This window comes from Sinohyriopsis cumingii, chromosome 12 (assembly GCF_028554795.1).
Source record: "Sinohyriopsis cumingii isolate HCF-2022 chromosome 12, ASM2855479v2, whole genome shotgun sequence".
Lineage (NCBI taxonomy): Eukaryota > Metazoa > Mollusca > Bivalvia > Unionida > Unionidae > Sinohyriopsis > Sinohyriopsis cumingii.
The window spans coordinates 112,879,470-112,905,025 of record NC_142972.1 but is presented as its reverse complement, the minus strand read 5'-3'; the positions used below and the strand labels follow the sequence as shown (position 1 = coordinate 112,905,025).

General features: G+C 36.5%; 1 protein-coding gene across 9 annotated transcripts in view; it reads left to right on the top strand.

Moving 5' to 3' along the window:
- LOC149787270 (uncharacterized) overlaps nucleotides 1–25,556 on the top strand; it is a 72,750-nt gene that overhangs the window by 20,679 nt on the left and 26,515 nt on the right. For all 9 annotated transcript variants that reach the window (XM_089977770.1, XM_089977772.1, XM_089977774.1 and 6 more), the window contains exons 6-11: nucleotides 4,882–5,242; nucleotides 11,961–12,079; nucleotides 12,483–12,567; nucleotides 17,088–17,235; nucleotides 18,735–18,872; nucleotides 22,295–22,448. In XM_089977770.1, the coding sequence (XP_089833896.1) occupies nucleotides 4,882–5,242; nucleotides 11,961–12,079; nucleotides 12,483–12,567; nucleotides 17,088–17,235; nucleotides 18,735–18,872; nucleotides 22,295–22,448 (1,005 nt within the window). The remainder of the gene's footprint in view (nucleotides 1–4,881; nucleotides 5,243–11,960; nucleotides 12,080–12,482; nucleotides 12,568–17,087; nucleotides 17,236–18,734; nucleotides 18,873–22,294; nucleotides 22,449–25,556) is intronic.

Here is a 25,556-nt window from a genome sequence, read left to right as displayed (position 1 = left end):
GCTGCTTCTGTAGAAGTAGGAAGAAAATCACCTCCCCCTCTTCTTTTCTAGCGGTCCCAATCCATTACAGGCAGGAACCATTGGCATTTCAAGGTGTAAGGGAGTCAGGAACTCAATAATGCCAAGATTAGAATCACTTCCCAATGTAAGTAAGTTACAAGCCATTCTGTAAGGGATCAGTGACACTTTACAGTGCAAGAAAGTTGCTGGCTTGCTGCACTCTGGGGTGATCAGGGTCACTTCAACCCTGCATCCATAGTTTTTAGCAGGTAGTTGCAGGGTCCATTTGCGGGCATAACCCTCAAGCCTTTTAGCTGGATTCAGGAGCATTTCCTGGAGGGATCTATTGGGGACCTGGGCATGTGTCCCATTCAAGAAGCTTGTGGTACTTGGGTGTGTAGCTATTTTGCCCTAGCTTTGTTAGCCACCTTTTCCTAGTAATCTCATGAAACATTGTAATGGAGGAGTTGTTGTGTATGACTGCCTTGTTGCATCTCAAAATGACTATAACTAAGACAGCAAAACATTTGCTCTCACTGTTAATGGCACTGTTGGCTGAGCTGCTCTACATATGTATGGATTTTGCTATGGACTTTTCTGAGGTTTTGCTGCATCACAACAAAAAACTATTGAGGGTAATGGCTAATATCACTTGAGCCCTTCAGTGATCTTAGGGATGAAAAGAACCAGTTGTTAGCCATGGTTCCAGGCCCAACTGGACCAGTGGGGAAGCATCCTTAGTTTGCATAGCTCTTAGGTCCCCTGCCTAAATGCTCTTAGCAAGAGTCCCTGACAAACTGCCAGTCTGCTTAAAATTCCTCTTTGCCCCCATTTATTTAACCATGGAGCCATAAAAACCAAGGCAGGAAGCCCACAGACTTGACCACGCTCCTTTAGGAGGGGCTTAGTTGGCTGTAATGAGTCACTTCTTAATTTCTCTTCTTCACGACATCCCAGTAAGTGCCACATAATTCATCCTTAAAAAAGTTTGAAGATGACCATGACATCAGCTGGTTTGGTTTCTGTAAGTAAGTGGCTAATATGGCTGTTGTGTACTCTGAACTGTCTGTGGCACACTTGGGTATGCTTGATCAATAAATGATGTGCTGCAGTTTTGAGATTTATGTTAATTGAGCTTCTGCACTGCTCTGCAATTCTCCTCTGCTTAAATTCTGTAGCTCAAGTATGGATGATTCTGTGCCAAATGCAGTGATCCTGTGCGAGATCTTCTCAAAACTCAGGGTCAGTGTTGAAGTGTTTTAAGGATGACTTGAAGGAATCTTTGAAGCATTTCTTCTGACCACCCTGAGATCACTGTCCCTCCTTCAGATCTTTGATGAAGATCTTTGGTAGTTGCTTTTCTAACATCATGGTGACATGGCCTGACCATCTCAACTGTGATTTCATCAGCAGAATATGGCTGCTTGGAATGTATGCCCATGTAAGAACCTCATTATCTTGGACACTGTTGCTGCAGTCTTTTCCTTCAGCTTCTTGGCATGGCATCTGTACACCATCTAGGTTTTGCAAGCATTTATTCAGGTCAGCAAAACATTGACTTTGTTGATCTTAAATTTTGTTTCAAAACTGATGCCACTGTGCTTCTTCAGTTCAGCATTTTGCACTTGTCATGGCCTTCATCACTTAAGACATACAGTTTGTTTCTTCTCCTAATGATGATGTAGTCAATTAGATGCCAGTGCTTTGATCATTGGTGCATCTAAGATGTCTTGTTGCAGTTTGGCAGCCAGAAGACTTGGTGATTTGGAGGTCATGTTCAGAGCATTTCCTCAGGAAGAGGTGTCCATTGCATTTGCATTTGCCAATGTCACCTTGCCATGCCTGGTGATCTGTGCCAACTCTGGCATTGAAGTCACTAAAGATGATTTAGCTCATCTGCCTATGGTACTTCTGCAATAAGAGACACCAGGTCTTCATAAAATTAGTATTTGATCTCATATGGGTTGGTCATGGTGGCTGCATTCACACTGATGATTTTTAAAATTGACTAGTCTGACAGGAAACTAGTTAATCATGGAAGAATAACACTAACGCTTAAATATCCAGAACCAAAAATAACAATTTTGGTTTGATTTAATAATTAGGTATATGAATGTTTTCTTTCTTTACACAGTTTGTTATATTTCCTTTGTATTGTTTTATATCAAATTTCACAAACATATTACTGTCACTTTTCATGAAAAAAGTCTGGCAAGAGCTGTTGCTGTTAATTCACTATTTTTCACAAGGTAGCAATTTTCATGGATTTAGTGTTATGAATTTTATGCAATTTTCATGGATTTAGTGGTATGAATTTAAAGAAATTTTCATGGATTTAGTGTTATGAATTTAAAGCGGTTTTCATGGATTTAGTGTATGAATTTAAAGATCTTACAAAAATCAACCTTTCTCTGTCTGCATTCCATAAAATTAGGAAATGAAGATCATTAAAATTTATACCAATGAAAATGCATAAACTCAATTGCTGCTTGGTCATATTTTGAAGATATGTACCTTACAAAACAGTAAATAAATTTTATGTCTTGGCAATGAATTTATTTTTCTTCCTTTTAGCATATACTTGAAAATTGAGAAAGAAAATCTACCAGCTTTTCAAATCTGGTTACTGGTATACTAGTGTATGAAATTTTCAAGGAAATGAACAATCTATTACTCATCAATTTCATCAGTATGTTTTAATCAATGTGATGGTTAGGCAATAAGCAAAAGCTTATTCTGTGTCTGATGAGTATGATTAATTAGCAGAAACTTGGTCTGTATCAGATGGGTATGATTAAATAGCAAAAACTTGGTCTGTATCAGATGAGTATGATTATATAGCAAAAACTTGGTCTGTATCAGATGGGCATGATTAAATAGCAAAAACTTGGCCTGTGTGTGATGAGTATGATTTAATAGCAAAAGCTTGGTCTGTGTCTGATGGATATGATTAAATAGGAAAAACTTGTTCTGTGTCTGGTGAGTATGATTAAATAGCAAAAACTTGGTCTGTGTCCGATGAGTTTGATTAAATAGCAAAAACTTGGTCTCTGTCCGATGAGTATGATTAAATAGCAAAAACTTGGTCTGTGTCCGATGAGTATGATTAAATAGCAAAAACTTGGTCTGTGTCAGATGGCTATGATTAAATAGCAAAAACTTGGTCTGTGTCAGATGGCTATGATTAAATAGCAAAAACTTGGTCTGTATCAGATGGGTATGATTAAATAGCAAAACCTTGGTCTGTGTCTGATGAGCATGATTAAATAGCAGAAACTTGGCCTGTGTGTGATGAGTGTGATTTAATAGCAAAAGCTTGGTCTGTGTCTGATGGGTATGATTAAATAGTAAAAACTTGTTCTGTGTCTGATGAGTATGATTAAATAGCAAAAACTTGGTCTGTGTCCGATGAGTATGATTAAATAGCAAAAACTTGGTCTCTGTCCGATGAGTGTGATTAAATAGCAAAACTTGGTCTGTATCAGATGGCTATGATTAAATAGCAAAAACTTGGTCTGTATCAGATGGGTATGATTAAATAGCAAAACCTTGGTCTGTGTCTGATGAGCATGATTAAATAGCAAACACTTGGCCTGTGTCTGATGAGTATGATTTAATAGCAAAAACTTGGTATGTGTCTGATGAGTATGATTTAATAGCAAAAACTTGGTCTGTGTCCAGTGGGTATGATTAAATAGCAAAAACTTGTTCTCTGTCTGATGGGTATGATTAAATAGTAAAAACTTGTTCTGTGTATGATGAGTATGATTAAATAGCAAAAACTTGGTCTGTGTCAGATGGATATGATTAAATAGCAAAAACTTGGTATGTGTCTGATGAGTATGATTAAATAGCAAAAACTTGTTCTGTCTGGTGAGTATGATTAAATAGCAAAAACTTGTTCTGTGTCTGATGGGTATGATTAAATAGCAAAAACTTGTTCTCTGTCTGATGGGTATGATTAAATAGTAAAAACTTGTTCTGTGTATGATGAGTATGATTAAATAGCAAAAACTTGGTCTGTATCAGATGGATATGATTAAATAGCAAAAACTTGGTATGTGTCTGATGAGTATGATTTAATAGCAAAAACTTGGCCTGTGTCTGATGAGTATGATTAAATAGCAAAAACTTGGTCTGTGTCCAGTGGGTATGATTAAATAGCAAAAATTTGGTCTGTGTCAGATTGGTATGAATAAATAGCAGAAATTTGTCTATATCTGATGTGTATGGTTAAAATAGCAAAAGAAAGAATTTGATGTATTCCATATTAACTTGTTAACAACTCTGGCTAATATTTCTGACTTCTGTAGATTGTTTTCATTTATTCAACCTGATCATTGCAGAACTCCATAATGTGTTTGAAATTAGAATGGATATTTAAAGAAAAATATGGCATTTAAAAAAAAAATAGGTATGATTGGTTCAGATATGTGTTTTGTTTATCATTTCTGGCTAATACCATTAAATGGTATAGTCAAACAGGCACTTATTTTTCAGTGCACTAGTCAGTATGCCAATAATGTATTAAACACAGACAACTAAGCATAGTCGGGTAACTAACATGGCTGGCTGTCTCATTGGTATCCTAATTATTAGCTGCTTTGATACTTTCAGATGTACTCAGAGCAGTGAAATTATTTTGTGAAATGTCAGGTGAACAAAACTCCCATCTGGGGAAGATTATTCAGTTTTCCAAAGCAGTGAAGTTAGCAACAGGAACTGAAATGATGCCTGTTTGTTTGTCTGCTATAAACATTTCAGGACTTATTTTAAATATGCAGATACTTTAAATCCCAACTTGCATAGTATAAAATAAACCAACATTATGAACTATCCAAGTGTTAGATTTGAACCCTAATTCTTGTATTTTACTTTCAGAAATTGAAAAATGAGACAAAGAGTAATACTGAATGCACTACATCGACTACTGACAATGAGGGCACTGCTCAAATCTCTCAGGCGAGTTTAGACATGTGGGAACCAATTGACCTTGAATCATCAAAAAGTTCTAGCAGCCAAGACTCCTGCAGTGACGAGAGTGATCATAGTCGTGACAGTTCTGTCAGTTCTGTCAGTCAAAGCAGCAATGGTGTTGAGAGTGACTATGACAGCTCCTCTGCCTCAGACAGTGACATTGATGAGGAAATTGACAAAAGAAAACAGATATTTGAGGAAGAGAATACAGAAGACTTTGAGGTGTCCATGGAAAAGAAACGTCAAGCAATGGAGCTGGAAGGAGGTAAAGTATATTAAGTCACTTGTACAATGTGGAGAAGAGTGAATGTTAGATATTTTTTACTTTCCTTAGTTTATTGCATAATGTCACTGGTACTGCATAGAGAGAACAGCTCTAATAGTTTAGATGGTCTGGTTTCCAAAGCTGATCCAACCATGTATTTTTCCTCAAGACATCAAAATTAGATTGATGCTTAAGCATTTCTCCAGCAAATAAATTATCTGATCACATTATGTTATGATAACCTTCTTGAAAAATGAATCGTGATTCAGACCATATCATATGTTCTCCGGATTTTGTTATTCAATTCCCTCCATTTTTGTCCTACCTTCAAGAAGAAACTCAGAAGCAGTTCCATGAAGGGGGGGATGTTTTTACATAAGAAAATGAAATTTTCTCTTTGTAAATGGCAGTGTAGATAGTACAAAAACCACACACACAGTTGTTCTACTCCAGATCATTTCTGGTTACAATGGCATTTGAGATCTGCGATTAGGATATGAAGAGTACACAATCAGTCTTGACATGTCTGACACATACTTCCTACCAATTCCTACAGCTCCAGTCTTAGACCTTGGGCTTAAGAGTTCAGGACATCAGCCTCACTGAGGACAATGTTCCTGCATGACGCACCACAAAAACAATTGCCAAGTTTGGTTTTTGGTTCACAGTGTAAATAACTTCACTTCCCTCATTGCATGGTGGATAATCAATCAGTATATAGAAGTTAGACAAGCTTGTCCCTTCTCAACATTTTTTCAGATTGTCTAGGTTTGGCACCCTTAACACATTTCAACTCGGTTCTTCCATCCAAGTGCAATGAAAGAATTGTGCATTCAATGAAGAAGGCTTCAGCCAAGATGTTGAAGTAGGGCATTCAATAAGATATCAGACCATGTCATATGCAAGTTCAGGATGTTATCCATGGAGTAGGTGGCATTCCTGGATGACGTACTATAAAAACATTCAGCAAGTATGGTATTTGGTTCTCTGCATGTACCACCATACTTCCCTCATTTGCCGTTCAGGGTGGATAATAAATGCATAGAAGTTGGACGTTATCAACAGTTTGTCTAGGTATGGAAACTCTTAACACATCTTAACTTAGCATCGTTCTCCCAAACATCAAATGTGTATAGTTCATGTGTTGGAGAAAGCATCTAGGAAGATGTTGTTTAGGCAAGGAAGTATATCTTACAGCTTCTTATCCTACTCAGTTTGGGGATGGACATTTTACAATGCCAGTTTGTCAGGTTTGAGAGCACACTTGCAATGGTCATCAGCATATGGATTCTTCAAGATGAGGCTCTTTATATCAGCCACTTGGAAATGAAAACCACTCTCAGTGCCTTAGTCCTGACAATGTCAGACAGTTTGGTTGTGGTGGTGTACTTCCACTTTTATTCAGTACTCATCAGACCTTTGCCTCACAGTAGACATGGTTCACACAGCCTTGAAATGCTCTTGAATTTTATGGGTAGCTGTTGAAAGTCCTTAAATCCTACCTAGACTTGAAAACTCCTTGAATTTTGAGAAGTAGCCTTTAAAGCCCTTGAATTTCACGTGGTCAGAGCTTCTTCACCAAAAGAATTAAATTTGAAGTAGTGAATTTTTGGTCTTAAATAAGGAATAATGTACACAGGTTGTCGAAATGTGCAAAGTACTAGCATTTCATGGTTACCATGATATCCATACTTCTCATATTATACATTACCTAACACTGTTGCTGTAAAAAAAATTATAAGCAGAAGAGTGATGTTCCATTTAGTTGGAAAAAGACTAAGCAATATTCCAAATAACAACAAAGAAACTGACATGCATAAAGGAAAATTATTCAGCTTTGTCATGCCTGGAAAATGTGTGTTCAATGAAAAGTGGTTGTCTGACTAAAGTTAAGAAGTTAAGTGTGATAGGTACCAGGCATAATGTGCATGTTGTTGTGAGAATGTAGATCTTGGGAAAATGGTAAAAAGGGCTGAAATCATATTCAAGAAGTGAGAAGCACAAAAAGCACTGGAACCTCAAACCTTCAGAAATGTCCTCATTGTGAGAAAAATTCCTATTCAGTGCCAGTGGAACAGTAAGCTCCAATATTGCTGAGTGTAAAAAGGAAACTTTAAGCAACTCACTCTGTGTGCTTTTAGCCCCACCCCTTCCACCAGCCACCCCTTGTACTTCTTCCAGCAGCATTCAAGCTATTGTTGGTTCAGTTAGGGAAAAAATGATGTCCTGAAAATTGAAATTTAGTGGACAATACAAACAATTGTGACCCATAATTCTTATAAATCTAGCGGCAACAATAGAAAGCTTTTCAAGCTTATGTATCATGATCACAAGATTGCTGACCAGTTTTCATGTGGTAAAAGAGAAAGACTTCTTATTTATATGTTTTGCTGTGTCAAAAACTTGAAGAAACACATTTGTAAAAGTTATGTGATTTAATTTGGTTTTGACAGACCATAAGGCCCTAAAATGTCCTTAAATTTCAGTTGAAATTTCTGTGTGAACCATCATAGGGGAACACCTTTATGGGTACCCCCCCCCCCAATCATGTAATGTTCAAGCCTAATATATTCCTGGCTGGCTCAGTGACCTTGCCAACTCATTATCATGGCAGGACAACTGCTTCATACAGAGTTGTCTATCCAATGCTCAACATTTCTTTCCAATTTTCCCCATCCCAGAAAAATGGGCCGTAGATGCTCTTTCATTGAGCTGGGGGGGGGGGGTGTAATACAGGCATACACCTTCCCTACCATTAGTTTTGGTTATGAAGATAATTAAGAAATTAGGGCACAGATTGCTCTTTTTGCCCCACTAAGATGAAATATCCTGGATCAATGATTTGCTCGATTTAATGACAGGCATAACCAGATGAGTCATTGCGACCTCCATTTCACTCAGGCTGTTGAGATCCCCACTATTCCATCATGTCCATTATAACTTTTCCTTTCAAAAATATTCTGATTGAAAAGGTGTCTGGAGCTTCAGCTGAAGATTCCCCACTTTGACAAGGAGAATGCATGTTTTTTTAATGACTATTGTCACATCAGAAATGTCGCACAATTCAAAACACCCATTTTCCAGCAGCTGATTTCTCTTTTACTTGGAAGGCAAGAAGTTAGCTCCTAGCACAATCAAGCTATAATGTTCCATGATCTCCGACACATTCAAACATCATGGAAGAGATTTTTGCTGCAACAAGGTAACTCCATTGTGTTGTCCAGTTTTGGCATATCCAGCCCCATGCTAACTCACATTATTCCCAAATGGAATTTTCATGGGCATTGACATGGCCAAAATTGTCTCTTATTGTGCCCAGCTGACATTTGAAGCATCCATTTAGTAGTGCAGTAATGCTCCTCCTGAATGACACGGAGGTAGGCTGCTCAGTATTTTCTACCACATATCAGGGTCCCCCTTGGAAATGTTTTTCTTTGTGCCATGAAATTTGCCAAATTAAAAAATTTGAGCCACTTTTCAGCCATCGGAGCCATTTTATGCCATGCTGCAGGGGCTTAAATATATGCATAATGTCATTTTTACCCTATTTTTAATCAATATAAATATGACAATAAAAAAGTTTTTTTATTCATTTCAAAGCACAAAAATAATTATTGATAAATATAACAATACCATTATATACACTGGATGTTCAATGTATAGCAAGAATGAATAAGAATGTTTCATATCACTGATAATACAAAATACTGCTTAGTCTTTATGAACAATGTCACTGACACTTTATCAATATCCACCTCATTTTTTTCCTAAGCCATTTCTTTATTGCCTTCCTGAAATCAAAATTATCAACACTGGATATTATAGCCCAGATAATGAACATTTCCACTGCACAGTCCAAACAAATGTTTTTCCTCTCGAATAATATCTAAGTACAACAAAAAACATGTCTGCAAACTTACAACAGGAACACAAGAAATAAGAAAGACAAAAAAATTGGAATGAAACAGATTGCTGAGTTCTCTCTTTGCATACACTGTTTGTTGTGACTATATTTCTCAATAGACACCACTTGACAGTTGTTGTTGTTATTGTTGTATGGTTTAACGCCATTTTTCAGCACACGATAGGCTATACATGGCGGCCAGTATTAATGGTGGAGGAAGAACCCAGAAAAGCCCGGAAAGAACCACCGACCCACGAAAAGCTACTGGCAAGCTTTCTCACATATCCACATTAGCCGAATCCGAGACTTGAATCCACACAGACAGAGGTGAGATGGCAGTGATCCGTAATGGAGAGCGCTTTAGACCACTCGGCCACTCGGGGCCCCCACCACTTGACAGATCATAATACTCATAATACTCATTTTGCTTCGAACTTGCCCTTTCATGTAAATTGTAATCTAGCCTAACCAATGGGAAGTTACTGAATTTCTTCCAGAAACATTGAAACTCCATCAGCCAGTGAGAAATTAATAAATTAATGCATATGTACCATTAAGTCTTATTAATAGCATTATTATTGATAATTGTCTACACGTACTTAATCATCTATTTATGTGTAGTACTATGCTCAGGTTACGTAGGTAAAATTTAACTAAAGATTTTCTGTGCAATTTTACAGCCATGAATAAAAATTATAAAAATTAGATTAAACCAAGATGGATGTGCACATAACCTCCCCATATATGGAATAGAAATATTTATGCATTAAAGCTGTCTTTTTCCATGTTAATCAAATGCATAAATGATAATAACAATGAAATTACAAATGAAGAGGTATATTGAATCTACAAAATTTTATACAAAATAAATTGCACTTTGTCAGAGAAATTGCAGGTTTCCAGCAATGTTTGTCCTGTGCCCTACATATTTTGACCTTGTACATCTTCCTTGGCCCACTTATTTGTTATGAAAAGAAAAAAATTATGTCAATAATTTTTCTTTAGTCTGTGTTGGTGAAAGCAGTGACTGAAGTCATTAAAAATTATGAAACTGTAAGATGAATATCCATTTGAAAATAATGCAATGAATATATTTGTGGTAACCATCTAAGTTGCAGTGTAAAATCATTGACAGCCAACAGTGTAATGTATTTTTGAAGTTAAAGTCACACCTATGGCAAAGAAGATTTCATTTTCTTTGGGTTGAATTAACAACAAAAGGGACAAAATTTATGCAAATACACAATTTTTCATTTATTGATGATTTACATGGCTATTTATTTTAATAGTGGTAATAATGAGTAAGATTTCTCCTCATCACAGTCACAAATTGCCAGTACAGAACTAACTTCGTTGACCCAAAGGCTTTGACTGTGTGTCCAAAATGGGACTCTCATGTTTAAGTGGTTGGTTAAGCACTATTTGAACCACTGTCTGGAGCATTTTTAGCTCATCTGTCTTATAAAACCTGCTTCTTAGTCATTCTGGCTACAGCAAGCAAAATCAGTGAGATACACGCCACATCAGTTGATCCAAACTATCAGCAGTTTTGTTGTGATGGTTTGATTTTTTTTTCATAATGGGCAGTGCTTTCTTATCTAAGAATGGGATCATGCACATGGGCTATCAGTGTGAAACCACTTTCCTTATTTTACCCTTCACTTTGGGTTTATAGTTCCCTGTGGGGACTTTAAAATAGTACCTGAAATGAACCAGGCTGGTGTGAAGATCTCATTTAATTCTGCTATTGAAAGAAGGAAAGGTAAATCCAGCGCCGTAGTTGTCATCCTGAATGCAGTGGGTTACTAATTTTATGTATGAGAACTAACTGAAGAGCAAATGTGCATTTGTTGTTAAGAGGTTACTGAGGTAGCCACAAGCATAGCATTTGGGCTTATGAGGTTACTGAGGTAGCCACAAACATAGCATTTGGGCTTATGAGGTTACTGAGGTAGCCACAAGCATATCATTTGGGCTTATGATGTTACTGAGGTAGCCACAAGCATAGCATTTGGGCTTATAAAGTTACTGAAGTAGCCACAAGCATAGCATTTGGGCTTATAAAGTTACTGAAGTAGCCACAAGCATAGCTTTTGGGCTTATGAGGTTACTGAGGAAGCCACAAGCATAGCATTTGGGTTTATGAGGGTAATGAGGTAGCCACAAGCATAGCATTTGAGCACAACTGTTCCATAAACTGATATATCATGGGATTTACGGCAGTGTTGACTCAAGCTTTTACCTCAGAGATCTTTAATCTCAAAAAGTCTCGTTTTGACATTGTGGGGACTTTTTATACATCACAACTGGATACCTTGACAGGTCGTTTGGCAGCTTGACAGCAGACACTCAACTTTCACTTCATCTTTTGAGGAAACATTTGTTTCTCTGTTAGCTGTATCTGGTCTGCATATGGAGTCGGTGCTTGAGTTGGTATATTTTCAAGATTTGAAGCTGCCTTGCATACTTTAGGTAATCAGAGATGGGGCCCTTACCCAGAATAAGGGGTTCTAGCTCTCTCCACAGTGAACTTGTTCACTAAAGATATTAAGAAAGAGTAACATGTTTGAAGAAGAAAGAATAAACCAATTTTTAAGATAACTTCTGCTATGATAATACTGTACCAATGTGATAATAATATGGTCACATCCTCACAACCTACATCTATGTAGGCAGACAACTTTTATCTTTCCATGAGGTTAAAATCTAGCTTAGAATGGCTGCAATTGTGAGGTCATTTCATACTTCTGTGGTATTGTGAATTGGTAAGAAATATGGAAGTAACAGTTTGACCAAAAATGTTTTTTTTTTCAGTGTCAGTCAAAGAATCCAAAGACGAAGTTAAGGAGGAGAATGGAGAAAAGGAAAACAAAAAGCCTCGTGTCTTTGACATGTTTGCTGAAGATGCAGGTCCTATAGATGGTGACTTTAATGTAAGATTTTGTGGTGGGGAAGGAAGAATGTTGGCAATGTCTTTTCTGCATTAAAATTGTTATTTTTAAGAAGAAGCTGCTTTCTATGATAACATTGTCATGGAATGTTTTAATTGTGTGTAAAAACTAAAATCATTTTTTATTTTGTTTTTGATCATATGAACTACCATTATGTTAAATCTCTGTTGCTAGGCAGATTTTGATTATATGTTATTGAGTGACCAAATATGATTGACTCCATACTACACATATTTGTCAGTTTTCCAGCCTTTTAGTGGAAAGCAGCATGGTACGATAGACATGTTGTTAAACATTTGTTCCCTTGTAACATGTAATTTTAATCTCTTGTATAAAATTTAGACTCCTTGAATTATTTTTATATTTGAAGTCATTTGGTTTTCAGAGTCCAGGTCTGAATAGACTTGCCACAAGGGGGAGTGAAAACCCAAGCCTTTTAGACAACTGGGATGATGCAGAAGGATATTACAGTAAGACTTCCTACTTTGTTCTAATCAGAACTCGTTTACCCATAAATGGTGCTTGGTGCTTGTACTTGATAATTGTTATTTTTTCCTTATTGTTATTTTTGTTTTACAAGATAGTTGTGTTTTCCCCATAGACAGTATTTATACAGGATGGATGTTTTTCCCCCATATACAATTGTTTTATAGAAAAGTTTTTTCCTCCATAGAAAGTTGTAAATTTTACAAGGTACATTTCTTTTCCCCATAGATAGTTGTTTTTGCCATAAAGTTGTTTTACAAAATGGTAATTTTTTCCCCTGTAGATAGTTGTTTTACAGGATAGTTGTTTTTCCCAATAGATAGTTATTTTTCCCAATAGATAGTTGTTTTATAAGATAGTTTTTCCCCATATATTGTTGTTTTACAAGAGTAAATTTTTCCTCATAGATAGTTGATTTAAAAGATAGTTTTTTTTGGGACATAATGTTGTTTTACAAGGACAGTTTAATATTGCTTCTGATCTTGATTTTTAAAGACAACTAAGTAATGTGGCCTGAGATCTGTAATCATAAAATCATACAGTCAGTTACGATTACAATTGTAATGAGCCCCATGCATTCTAGGGACCTCTGAAGAATGCTGTTCTAGCTAGACATCAAGAAGACGTTTGGGAGGGGGGTAGCGGTGCTGTTTAATGGCTGAATATTTGTTTTATAATCACATTGGGAATACTTGTTGATAAACAGCTTTAGCTAATGAACTGTTTGATTTTCTGTATAAAAATTTTACCTTTATTTTCATGATAACCAAACTGAAAGATAATGAAAAACAGTTCCAAGAGGTTTCAGCACAACACATCCATGTGTGCCTTAGTGTGTACATTGTGTATAACATCACTGCATTTTGCACAACAAGACCAGATTACTTTTGTTCAAAAAGTAGAGACATTTGTTTCATGAAGACAGCATTAAACATTTAAACTTGATTTTTTAAAATTGTGTTATTACTGAAATATTATTGCCATAATTTCATTGCAAGTAATAGTAAAACTTATGCTTATCCTGGAGCAAATCTCTGAGTGTATGTTCACCACAAACTTTGGAACTTGCTTCTCCATAATGAACTATGATGGTAAATTGACATATTTCTTATTTGAATACAAGAGGGAATATGGCATTTATGATTATTACAATGAAACCAAATTTAAATATACAATAGTCCCCCTCTTATAAGGCCACCCTTATTGCAGCAGGGAAGTGGCCTTATAATGAGGGTGGCCTTTCTAGAGGAGGATGACAAATGCGAATAGTAAATACGTATGAAGAAAGTCACAAGTACATTTAATTCTAAAACATTTAATATTTTCATTTAAAAATCACATGCATGTTGTGAAATAAATGTAAAACAAACTGTTTCATCATTTTCAAAAGAATGTTATGAATAACCATTGATATTAGTTTTAAAACTGTCTTTATAATTATGTTACAGATCACATCATCTGTCACTTTGTTGGTAACAGTCTAAAAAACAAACCAGTCTCGTCACAATTAAAAATATCCTTGCTGTCATATCCCCAGCATATATCGTTTAGTCTTTCGTTCCAGTCTTCGACAAATTCATTAACATCAGCTGATTCTCCACTAAGGACACTTAATATTGTGTCGCACTTGAAATCTGTGCAACCATCCGTTACTTGCGGTAAAGTCATCATATCCCAATTCAACTGACAGAATTGTTGCTTTTTCTTGTCATTCAAATCAGGATACAAACATCTCCTGGCTCAAACAATCTTCCTTTCTCTGTATTTTTCACCCTCCCACTTCTGCAGAATTGTTTCCTTATCTTTCACGATATTGTTTATCTGAGTCTTTCTGACATTAGTTTTCTACAAGGCTCCTCGACAACCGCCACTCGGTCAGTTGAATTACTTCACTTTCTCTTCTAAGCTGAGAATTTTTCTTTTCCTCGATGACATGTTGATCTTTTTGCAGTAAGTTATTCATGTTGCCAACTACAATACTGATTAAACATTTTTTTTTGCATCTAAACAAATTGCCATGTGTTTTTAAAGGAAGTGATCTTGTCACGTGATGCGTTAGTTGCAGTCTGGTACCCTATTGTTTTTATACATTTCTTTACACTAAGTGAGAGAAGCCAAAATGGCTTCGATGTGTACCATTAACATCAAGCAGATTTGACCTCGCGGCCATTAGGATTTGTGATTTTGACAATTATTGTCAGTAGTAATAGCCACTAATTATCAAAGTGAACAAGCTCAACATCTTACTAAGGGAAGCCATAAAGGCTATTAAACCATTTTCCTGCTGACTTGGGTATTGTACATCGATACTGCCACTTCTCAGCTGTTACTATTGTTCAATAATTGTAATCTTAACAATTATCAGAGTGACTAAACTGGACATCTTATGATAACACAGCAGTAAGGCTAATTGGATTGCATGTACTTACCCTTTTGTATGGATTAAAATTTGAGTCTTTCTGGACTTTATGGAATAAATGTGTCTTCTCGTGAGGCGTAAATATACCTTAGTGGTACATGTACTTTAGTCAGCATTTCTTTCATTAACGAAAACCTGGCATCGGGAAACAGAAATTGGATTACTTAACACACGTTATGAGTAAAATATTGGTTCTGGATACATATTAAAATAAAATGTGGCCGCTTGTGTGGGGTAAATTTGATATTATTGCACTAATATGCTGGCCGCTGGTCGCGTTAGCCAGGTGGCCTTTCATGAGGGGTATTTTTTAACACAAACTCGTCTGTGCCAACGGATTCTGACCGTAAGGAGCAGGTGGCCGCTGGTCGGGGGGGCCGTTCAGGAGGGGGACTACTGTACAACAACAAATTTCACCTGCAATAGTTATGTTATTGCTATTGTAATCTTAAAATGTTGTCACTGATAGGCATTAATAACATTTTCACTGACCAAACTTTTATTAAAGGTTCTTATTTACAGTTTATTGAGAATTTTTTGTAAAGAAAATATAAAAAAATACAGGTGTCTTATGAGAATTTCATGATGTTGATTCAAATTTCCAGACACAACCACCATTTTTGATGATAAAACAAGCAGTTTATCAGGGTTTTGTTAGCAATTCTGATTGTGACTTTCTTCATGTTCAACAACTAAGGGTAAATTCTTTTGGCATTTTCTAGAACAAAATGGGATCCATGCCTACCCTGCATTATAAATGGGTTCTTGAGCTATCCAGGCATGAGTTATCAAGGGAGCAGTATATTTTCTTGAAAAAAGATAGTTTCTGTTTGCACGCCAACTGTTCTGACAGTGAGAAGTTAATTCATTTGTTAATATATGATTTTTTAAATAATTTATGGTATTGTAACTGGAGCTGGCTATTTATGTAGACCATATGACCTGATTATGATTACAGTCAACGGATAAATATAGATATAAATCTCACCCCTTTGAAATTCTATATTTTTTTGTAGCAGATAGAGTATTTTTTCATGTGGTAATGGAGCTTGTGTCACCAGGCTGGATCAGAATTGTGATTTAGTATGATTTCCCTGTTTTCAACATCTGCTCCAGAATTGTACAGCTCTGTCAGTTTTAATGAGACTTTGCTGGACTTTTTCTTGCAACATACACAATCAAAAGTGTGTTCAGGGCAGCTCTGTAAGCAATAGTCTAGGTCACATTTTTATTTTCAACCTCCCGTTTAGAATGGCTGAGCCTATTTTGATCAGAATTTGTATTATTGTTTTTGTTAGGATGTATTTTATTAAAATAAGTGTTGGGCTTCCCAGGCAATGGTGTGGCTTAGAAAACATGGAAACCCATTTTGCACTATGTAAGAAATGGACTTTTGGATTTTGATAGACTTGGTATCAATGTTTCTTAGGATGTGCTCTGTTAAAGTTGTCTTTGGGATTGCTACCCTAGCATTAGTGTAGCCTCCATAGCAACAAGGTGACCTCCATAGCAACCAGGTGGAAAGTCTATAAATGATACATGCCTGTCATCAAGTGCAGCTAACATCACTGATACAGTCAAGTAACAGAAAATAGCAGTAGCATTCTATCCCAGACTTTCCTACCATGTGTGTTAAATTGAATAATAGCATGAATGCTTTCACATTAATAGAAAATATGCCAGATACCCCATCTTGTCCATCTAAAATTACTCATCGAAGAAACACAGGCATTGCATGAACACTTTCACATTAATAGAAAATATGCCAGAGACCCCATCTTATCCATGTAAAGTTACTCCGCGTAGAAACACAGTCATTGCATGAACACTTTCACATTAATACAAAATATGCCAGATGCCCCATTTTGTCCATCTGAACATATTCAAAATAGAAATACAGTTAACCAATGTCAGATTCCACCAATTTATATCAGGTAATTATAATTGAACATTACCATGACATAAGTGTCTTTCAACCCACGGCACCTACCTGCCTTATTAGTTTGGTCTTTTAGACAAATTTATGCCAGGTGAGTGATATTTTGTATTTGATGATGTGCTCAGCAAGCTGTATTTTTATTCCAGGGGTTAGAATAGGGGAGATACTGGATAAACGTTATCAAGTGTATGGCTACACAGGACAGGGAGTGTTCAGCAATGTTGTGCGTGCCAGAGATGCTGCCAGGGGTGCACAGGAGGCTGCTATTAAGATTATTAGGAATAATGAATTGATGTAAGTATAATTATTTCTACATATGTCAAGACGATCTGCTTCAGATTATGTCTGCAATATTTGCCAAAGACTTGAATATTTCTTTAATATCACTTTTGAAAATATTGGGGTATTTCTGTTGATGAATAGTCAATGTTATTTTTGCATTAAAAATGAAGATGCTTCAGAATGAATTCTTACAATATTGTAAGCATTACATAATAACCTTAAAAAGAATTGAGATTATTGATATACCCTTTGGTCACGTTCAGTTACATATTCAAAGATTTGTTCTATTTAAAATATTTTTTTACTTGTAACGTTGCTTTCAGGGACATAAGTCTTCATGGTTGTATTGCTTATCAGCTTTATTAATAGGTGCAGCTAGCTTTATCACTGAGAGTATATTTTTCAAAACTCTCTCTTGTATTGACTTAAGTATATTTTCTGTCAATTCCTTGTTGCTATAGAGGCAAATTGAGCTCCCTTTTCTATCGGCTTAAGTTGAATTTCGATCACACCCATGGTGCTGTAGTGACAAATTAATCTTCTTGTATTAACGTAAGATTTTTTTTGTGTCATGCCCGTATTTCTGTAGTGGCAAAGTGCACTCCAACAGCTTAAGTTGATTTTTTGTCAAGCCCATATTGCTGTAATGGTTTGAGCTGCTACTCAAATAAATTGTTAAGAGGAAAACATTCAGGTGAAGATGTCTTATGGAGACCTGCACAAAACTGGCAAATTCTTTGATAATCCATAACTGCCAGTCATTATGCTTTTTAGCATCATCATTATGCTTTGTTTCATCTAATTATTTCTTACAGTCAACATTATATCCATTACACTTTTTGTTACATTAAAAAACAAGTAATAAAAGGATGTGCTTGTCATTTAAATTGTCAGCTCTTTAACCTTACACATAATATAAATTTTGAGAATATTCTAAAAAAAGAAGACTGCAGCATATACATTTGTCCATGCAGACTTTCATGTACTGTTGTTTTATTCTATTTATAGCAGCAGTATATATGGCATATTTCTATAAAAAAAAGACAGACTGGTTTCTTCAGTTTCAAAACCCCCTGATTTCATTATAATAATGAAGAGAATTGGTTAATGGACTAGTACAAAAATGGTTACAGGTGTTAAGTGAAATGGGCCTTATCAGTGTGAGTTAGTGATGTTATATGACTGAAAAATAAATTAGAGGAGAGGGATCTTTTATAAATTTTAAAACATGTTGGATCAGAAAAAGGGCGATTGGTTAGGGTATGGTAGCATCCTCACTTTGCACACTTGCAGTTCTATGTTCTACCATTTGCTCTAGCATCTGCATGTATTGGTGGTTACCTATTCAGGGTTAGTGCGTTCCTCCATATTTTCAAGTATCTGTCACCATGAAAGACCACATTATGCTGACATATGAGATGTTGAGAATGCATTTGTATCAGTTACAATAACTTGTTGCACAATCAGTGTAAAATACAGTTCTTACCACTCTTTAAACTTGAACTTTTCAGGCACAAGACAGGACTGAAGGAGTTGGAATTTCTGCGAAAGTTGAATGATGCTGACCCAGATGACCGATTCCATTGTGTGAGATTATTTAGGCATTTCTTCCACAGAAATCATCTGTGTCTTGTCTTTGAATCTCTCAGGTGAGGGTATTTCATTTGTTATGTTCATCTTCCCTTTTTATCTACAGATAATTTATAGTGGTGTAGTGATCCCTTATAATGCATTAAAGAGAAACCACAATAAAAATGTCATGGCAAATATGAAACATAGGATGCATGCAAGGCATTTGAAATGGGAGATACTGTGAAAGTCATGATAAAATAGTTTGTTATATGCAGAATCATATTCAGCCAGAAACTGAGATCTGTTGAAATTATTTAGAATGACAGAACTAATGACCCCAATTTAATGAAATCCTTAGAAAACGCATTTGTTATACTCCAGACAGCTGTATACGCTAGGTTTTACAGTACAGTTCATATGGTTGCCTTTCACCACTAAAAATTCATATTTGTGTACTACATCTCTAAAACTGCATCATGTACCACATCACGAAATTTGCATCACACTCTAGCTTTAAGGATGACATTGTTTGACTCACCATTGTTGTTTAAGGGCAAAATAGAAGGAAGAAGTTTGGAGGCAGGCAGCTCAAGAATTATCTCTCCAACTTTCTGCTCCACCTGTAACCTTGTTTAACCAAGCAATATGGATGTTTATGTTCCAAGTACCATTCAGAATCTTTTTCCAGCAGTCATCAGCTGAACCAGTCTAGGAGGCACCCTTACAGGGGAGATAAGAAACCAAGTTTCTCCACCCCCAAAAGCCTCTGGTCTCCTACTGATGATTAGCACCCTAATGCCCGCAGTCTGCTGGTGGACACCAGACTCATGTAGTTCTGATTGTGTTAGATCAATCTCTTTCTGCAAAACAAATGGGTGATCCATGTCATTTTGGAGTAGCTTTGAATTTCATTTGTCCAACTCCCTTCTCTTTCTTTCTCTCCTCCAATAATAGATGTGCTGTCAGATTGGGAGAGGTATGACACTCTTCAGTGGGTGATAATGTTACTCATTAGCAAATGGGTAGTGGACTTTGTACAAAACGACAATCTCATGGATTCTCTCATGGTTGTTCATTACCAAACAGTCCCTTTCTTCATTGGTGCTGCCAACTTCAGTATACAAATCAGACACATTCCCAGCAGACAAAATGTTCTGCTTGATGTCTCCCGGGAAAGGGTCAAGTTAACTTTGTGGAAGGTCCCTTGATCTATTGGTATTTCATCAGATTTTTTAACTTTGGGGTAGAGTGATGATTGACCTTTTTTGACAAGGTGGAACCACAAGTTTCCCACCTGTGTCTCGCCAGTTCCAGACCCAGAAGCTTGAGCTTTGGATGTGGCTCTTGTCAGTACAGCCTTGCATGAGAAAGAATTTAGACTTTTGATTGTAGAGAGACTCTTGAGAGCAAGAAGGCCCTCCACACTGAAGGCTTATGAGGGAAAATGTTTTCAGGGACTAGTATTGAGTAAGTAACATCATTCCTTTGCCTCAATCCCTCAGCAAGCTTTTTTTCCCTCTGGCTCCCTTGAGGAGAAAACATTCACACCAGTTACCATCATGGGCTACTGTTTCATGATATATATTTAGGCATCATGGCTAATTTTGATTTGAATAGGCCAGATTCTCTCACCCTATTTCAAAATGGAATCTATCCTGGGTTTTAATATGGCTCATATCAGAGAAATTCAAGCTGTTAGTCCAGACCTCACTGAATTTGTTATCATACAAAATCTATTTCTTGATAACTTTAACCTTGGCATACTAGTAGGGTGAGCGAGTTACGTGCTCTTTCAGTTAACCTGAATTAAATTCAGTTCATATAGGATGGTTTGGTTATCCTCATGACACAAGCCGGCTTTGTAGCCAAGAACTTATTATCATCAATGGGAAATCAGTGAATCATCATATGCTCCCTCTCATCTGTAGATAAGTCTAGAACAGCGGCCATGCAAGATCCTCTCTATTCCCTTAAGCAATACTTGAAGCACACAGAGACAATTTGTGACAGCCACAAATTACTCTTTCCATGAAAGCAGTGGGTTATATGCTTAGCAAGCTCTGACGTCTCAAAATATTATCAGAGTCACCTCATTAGGATTTCAGCTCATGAGATTAGAGCGATCTCTGCTAGATTCATGTTTCAGTCTGGGACATCAAAGAAGCTGTTGGCTAGCATGTAATCTCAACATTCTGAAGTTTTTATCTCAGGAATTAATTTAGTTCCACAGAGACAAACCTGTGTCTGGTGGGTCTTGTGGTGGCAGACAAGATGACCACGAGACCCAATTATACCAATGCAGTGTCTTAGCTTTGCTGGATTCACCAGTAAAGTTTGATGGTAAGAAGATTTCAGTAATCAGCTTCTTAACCTGATAGATCAGTCACTGGTCATGTTACCATAGGCTGTGCCACTGTAAGTAGTAGAGTGTGTTATTGTTCACATAGGAATGCAATCTTTCTTGCCTAAACACAAGGTATCTGTAAGATGTTCATCATTCCCTTCTATTACCTATTCTCCTAATGTTAATGTGAGCAAGGACAGCAAAATTTTCAAGTAAATATAGTTCTCTAACAAAACTTACCTGATCACATTACTTCAAGACCCTCCCAAACCACTCCACTATGAAAACATCATCATTTGTACTAAAAACTGCCAACACCAAACAGTGGCAAAGGGAGGTAATATGCAAGAGTTATTGTTCTTTGTCAATTTTAATTCTTGATTTGGGACTTAGCAGGCTTATATTCATAATCTTAATATGATCAGGCAAGTATTCATTAAGAAATATAATTTGCTACAGAACTTTCCTTTCATTTTATAAACCTTAACTGATGCAAGTGTAATTAATACTATTTTTAGTCTACCATACAGGATTTCACAGAAACTAAAGTTAGATTATACAATCAGGGTTGGTTTTATTATAAACTATATAGAAAATAAGCTTATCATCATATAATGAGTCTCCCTCATTTATAACACATTATAGCATGATTCCAGATATAGCACAGTACCATTGTAGATTCATTGACGAAAATCAAACCATTGTACTTATAACAATATCGATTGCAAGAAAAAACATGAAGATTGTTATTATTTATTTATTTCCTTTGAAAACAGTATTTCACTAATTCTGATCATTCCTACCTTACTTTGGTGTGTTATATCACACTCGTCTCTCAATACTGCAGTTTGATAGGTAAATCATGTCAGTAGCTATGGATCCCTGCTAGTGTGTTAAAAAAAAGGGAGAGCAAATTTGGGAGGGAATGCAGTTTAGGGCTGTTCTAGACTTGAAGGTATGGGAGGATTGGAATGTAGAAGCAAATCTGTTGCATATAAAGATAAATACGTGCAAGTACCTGTCAGGCAGGTTTGAAGATGGGTGGTATCTTAGTTACCTATGGAAGTGTGACATACCTTTTAAAAATTTTATTATTGTTGCAAAACCATGACTGTAAATAACAACACTAAGGCTTTTATATCTCATTCTTGGCAGTATGAATCTCCGGGAGGTCTTGAAGAAATATGGAAAGGACATTGGGCTGCACATTAAAGCTGTACGGAGCTACAGTCAGCAGCTTTTTATGGCCCTCAAATTGTTAAAGCGCTGCAGTATTCTACATGCTGATATTAAACCTGATAACATTCTGGTGAGTTATAAATCTCTGGTTTATTGTGATAGTTTTAGAGATTGCACATTTCTTGCAGTTTTTAATCTTTAATGGCATACTTGTCTTGCTGTAGCAAAAACTGATACTGGTCATTTGAATGTAGAAGAGCAAGTTTTGAACAACTGATGGATGCTGCAGGTTTCTTATATTGCTTAATGTTTATATCAGAGACAGAGCATTATATTTCCCACGTCATTGACATCTGGACATGTTTGCTATTTATGGGGTAGACTATTATTTTTCCTACATCAGGGACATCTAGACTTGCATGCTTTGTATGGGGTAGGCTGTTATTCTTCCTACATCAGGGACATCTAGACATGCATGCTATGTTGGGGTAGGCTGTTATTCTTCCTACATCAGGGACATCTAGACTTGCATGCTTTGTATGGAGTAGGCTTTTATTCTTCCTGCATCAGGGACATCTAAACTTGCATGCTATGTATGGGGTAGGCTTTTATTCTTCCTACATCAGGGACATCTAGACTTGCATGCTTTGTATGGGGTAGGCTGTTATTCTTCCTACATCAGGGACATCTAGACATGCATGCTATGTTGGGGTAGGCTGTTATTCTCCCTACATCAGGGACATCTAGACTTGCATGCTATGTTGGGGTAGACTGTTATTCTTCCTGCATCAGGGACATCTAGACTTGCATGCTTTGTATGGGGTAGGCTGTTATTCTTCCTGCATCAGGGACATCTAGACATGCATGCTATGTTGGGGTAGACTGTTATTCTTCCTACGTCAGGGACATCTAGACTTGCATGCTTTATATGGGGTAGGCTGTTATTCTTCCTACATCAGGGACATCTAGACATGCATGCTATGTTGGGGTAGGCTGTTATTCTTCCTACATCAGGGACATCTAGACTTGCATGCTTTGTATGGAGTAGGCTTTTATTCTTCCTGCATCAGGGACATCTAAACTTGCATGCTATGTATGGGGTAGGCTTTTATTCTTCCTACATCAGGGACATCTAGACTTGCATGCTTTGTATGGGGTAGGCTGTTATTCTTCCTACATCAGGGACATCTAGACATGCATGCTGCGTTGGGGTAGGCTGTTATTCTTCCTACATCAGGGACATCTAGACTTGCATGCTATGTTGGGGTAGACTGTTATTCTTCCTGCACCAGGGACATCTAGACTTGCATGCTTTGTATGGGGTAGGCTGTTATTCTTCCTGCATCAGGGACATCTAGACATGCATGCTATGTTGAGGTAGACTGTTATTCTTCCTACATCAGGGACATCTAGACTTGCATGCTTTGTATGGGGTAGAGTATTATTTTTCCTACATTAGGGACATCTAGAGATGCATGCTATGTATGGGGTAGGCTATTATTTTTCCTTCATCAGGAACATCTAGACACACATGCTGTTTATAGGTAAGACAAGAGTATACATTTTCCTACTTCAGAAACATCTGGACATACATGCTATTTATAGGGGAGACAGTATTGTTTTTCCCACAACAGGGACATCTAGACATGCACATATAAGAGACATCTGGAAATGCATGCTATTTATTCAGGAGACAGCGTTATTTATCCTACATTGTGACAGACACGCTTACTGTTTATAGTTGAAACAGAATATTAAATTTTAGAAAAGGATATACATATTTTTTTTTTATTATTAAATGACCTAGTGTCATTAAGATGGCTGGCTGCTGCCGTTTGTAATTAAATATCCTGAAGGGAGACAATCCCTGAGGGTGTGCTTCAGGATGAAAATAATTGTATTCCTTAGCCAGTTGTCACATTTCATTACAATTTGCAGATAAGTGTTCATAATGTTGTACAATCCCCATGCTGTTATTTCAGTCAAGTGGCAACTGGGTTGACTGTTATAAAATAAAGTGCAGTCAGTGAGTGCCAGTGATTTCCTATACTAATTAGCTTTTTTTATTCAAGACAGATTGTATCTGCATCATCCTAATACAAATGAACTGATTCTAAGAGATATTTCAATAAAAGACCAGTAACAGACTTTTACAACTCAGGGAAAGCATCTTCCTAAGAGCTACAAGCTGCAACTGAGATTTAAGAAAAAAACTAGACAGCTGACCACATTCAGTACATACCTTTTCAACTCATGAAAAACATGGCTGTAACTGATGAAAATGACATTAATATCATCAGTATGGCTGTAACTGATGAAAATGACATTATTATCATCAGCATGGCTGTGACTGATGAAAATGACATTAATATCATCAGTATGTCTGTAACTGATGAAAATGACATTGTTATCATCAGTATGGCTGTAACTGATGAAAATGACATTAATATCATCAGTATGGCTGTAACTGATGAAAATGACATTGTTATCATCAGTATGGCTATGACTGATGAAAATGACATTAATATCATCAGTATGGCTGTAACTGATGAAAATGACATTGTTATCATCAGTATGGCTGTAACTGATGAAAATGACATTAATATCATCAGTATGGCTGTAACTGATGAAAATGACATTAATATCATCAGTATGGCTGTAACTGATGAAAATGACATTGTTATCATCAGTATGGCTATGACTGATGAAAATGACATTAATATCATCAGTATGGCTGTGACTGATGAAAATGACATTAATATTATCAGTATGGCTGTAACTGATGAAAATGACATTATTATCAAAATAACATTATTATCATCAGTATGGTTGTGACTGATGAAAATGACATTATTATCATCAGCATGGCTGTGACTGATGAAAATGACATTATTATCATCAGGAATCCTATTTACTCAAATGTAAGGCTGCTAGCATTATTGTCACTTCACCATTTTTACAACTTAATTTGTACTTGCTACTATATTGCCAGAGTTGTGCTGATATACTGACATGCATATACATGCATGCCTGCCTACCTACCCACCCACCTACCTACGAGGAGAGTAATGACATCACAAAGACATCATTGTTGCCTGAAAATAATGTTAAGGATTTAAATGTGCAAATTTGTATGTTAACCAATCAGACTGCATGTTAAATTATGAATAATATATTATTCAGCCAGTTTGATTGCATATTACATTCAAAGGCCTGTTAAAATATATAAAATATTGAC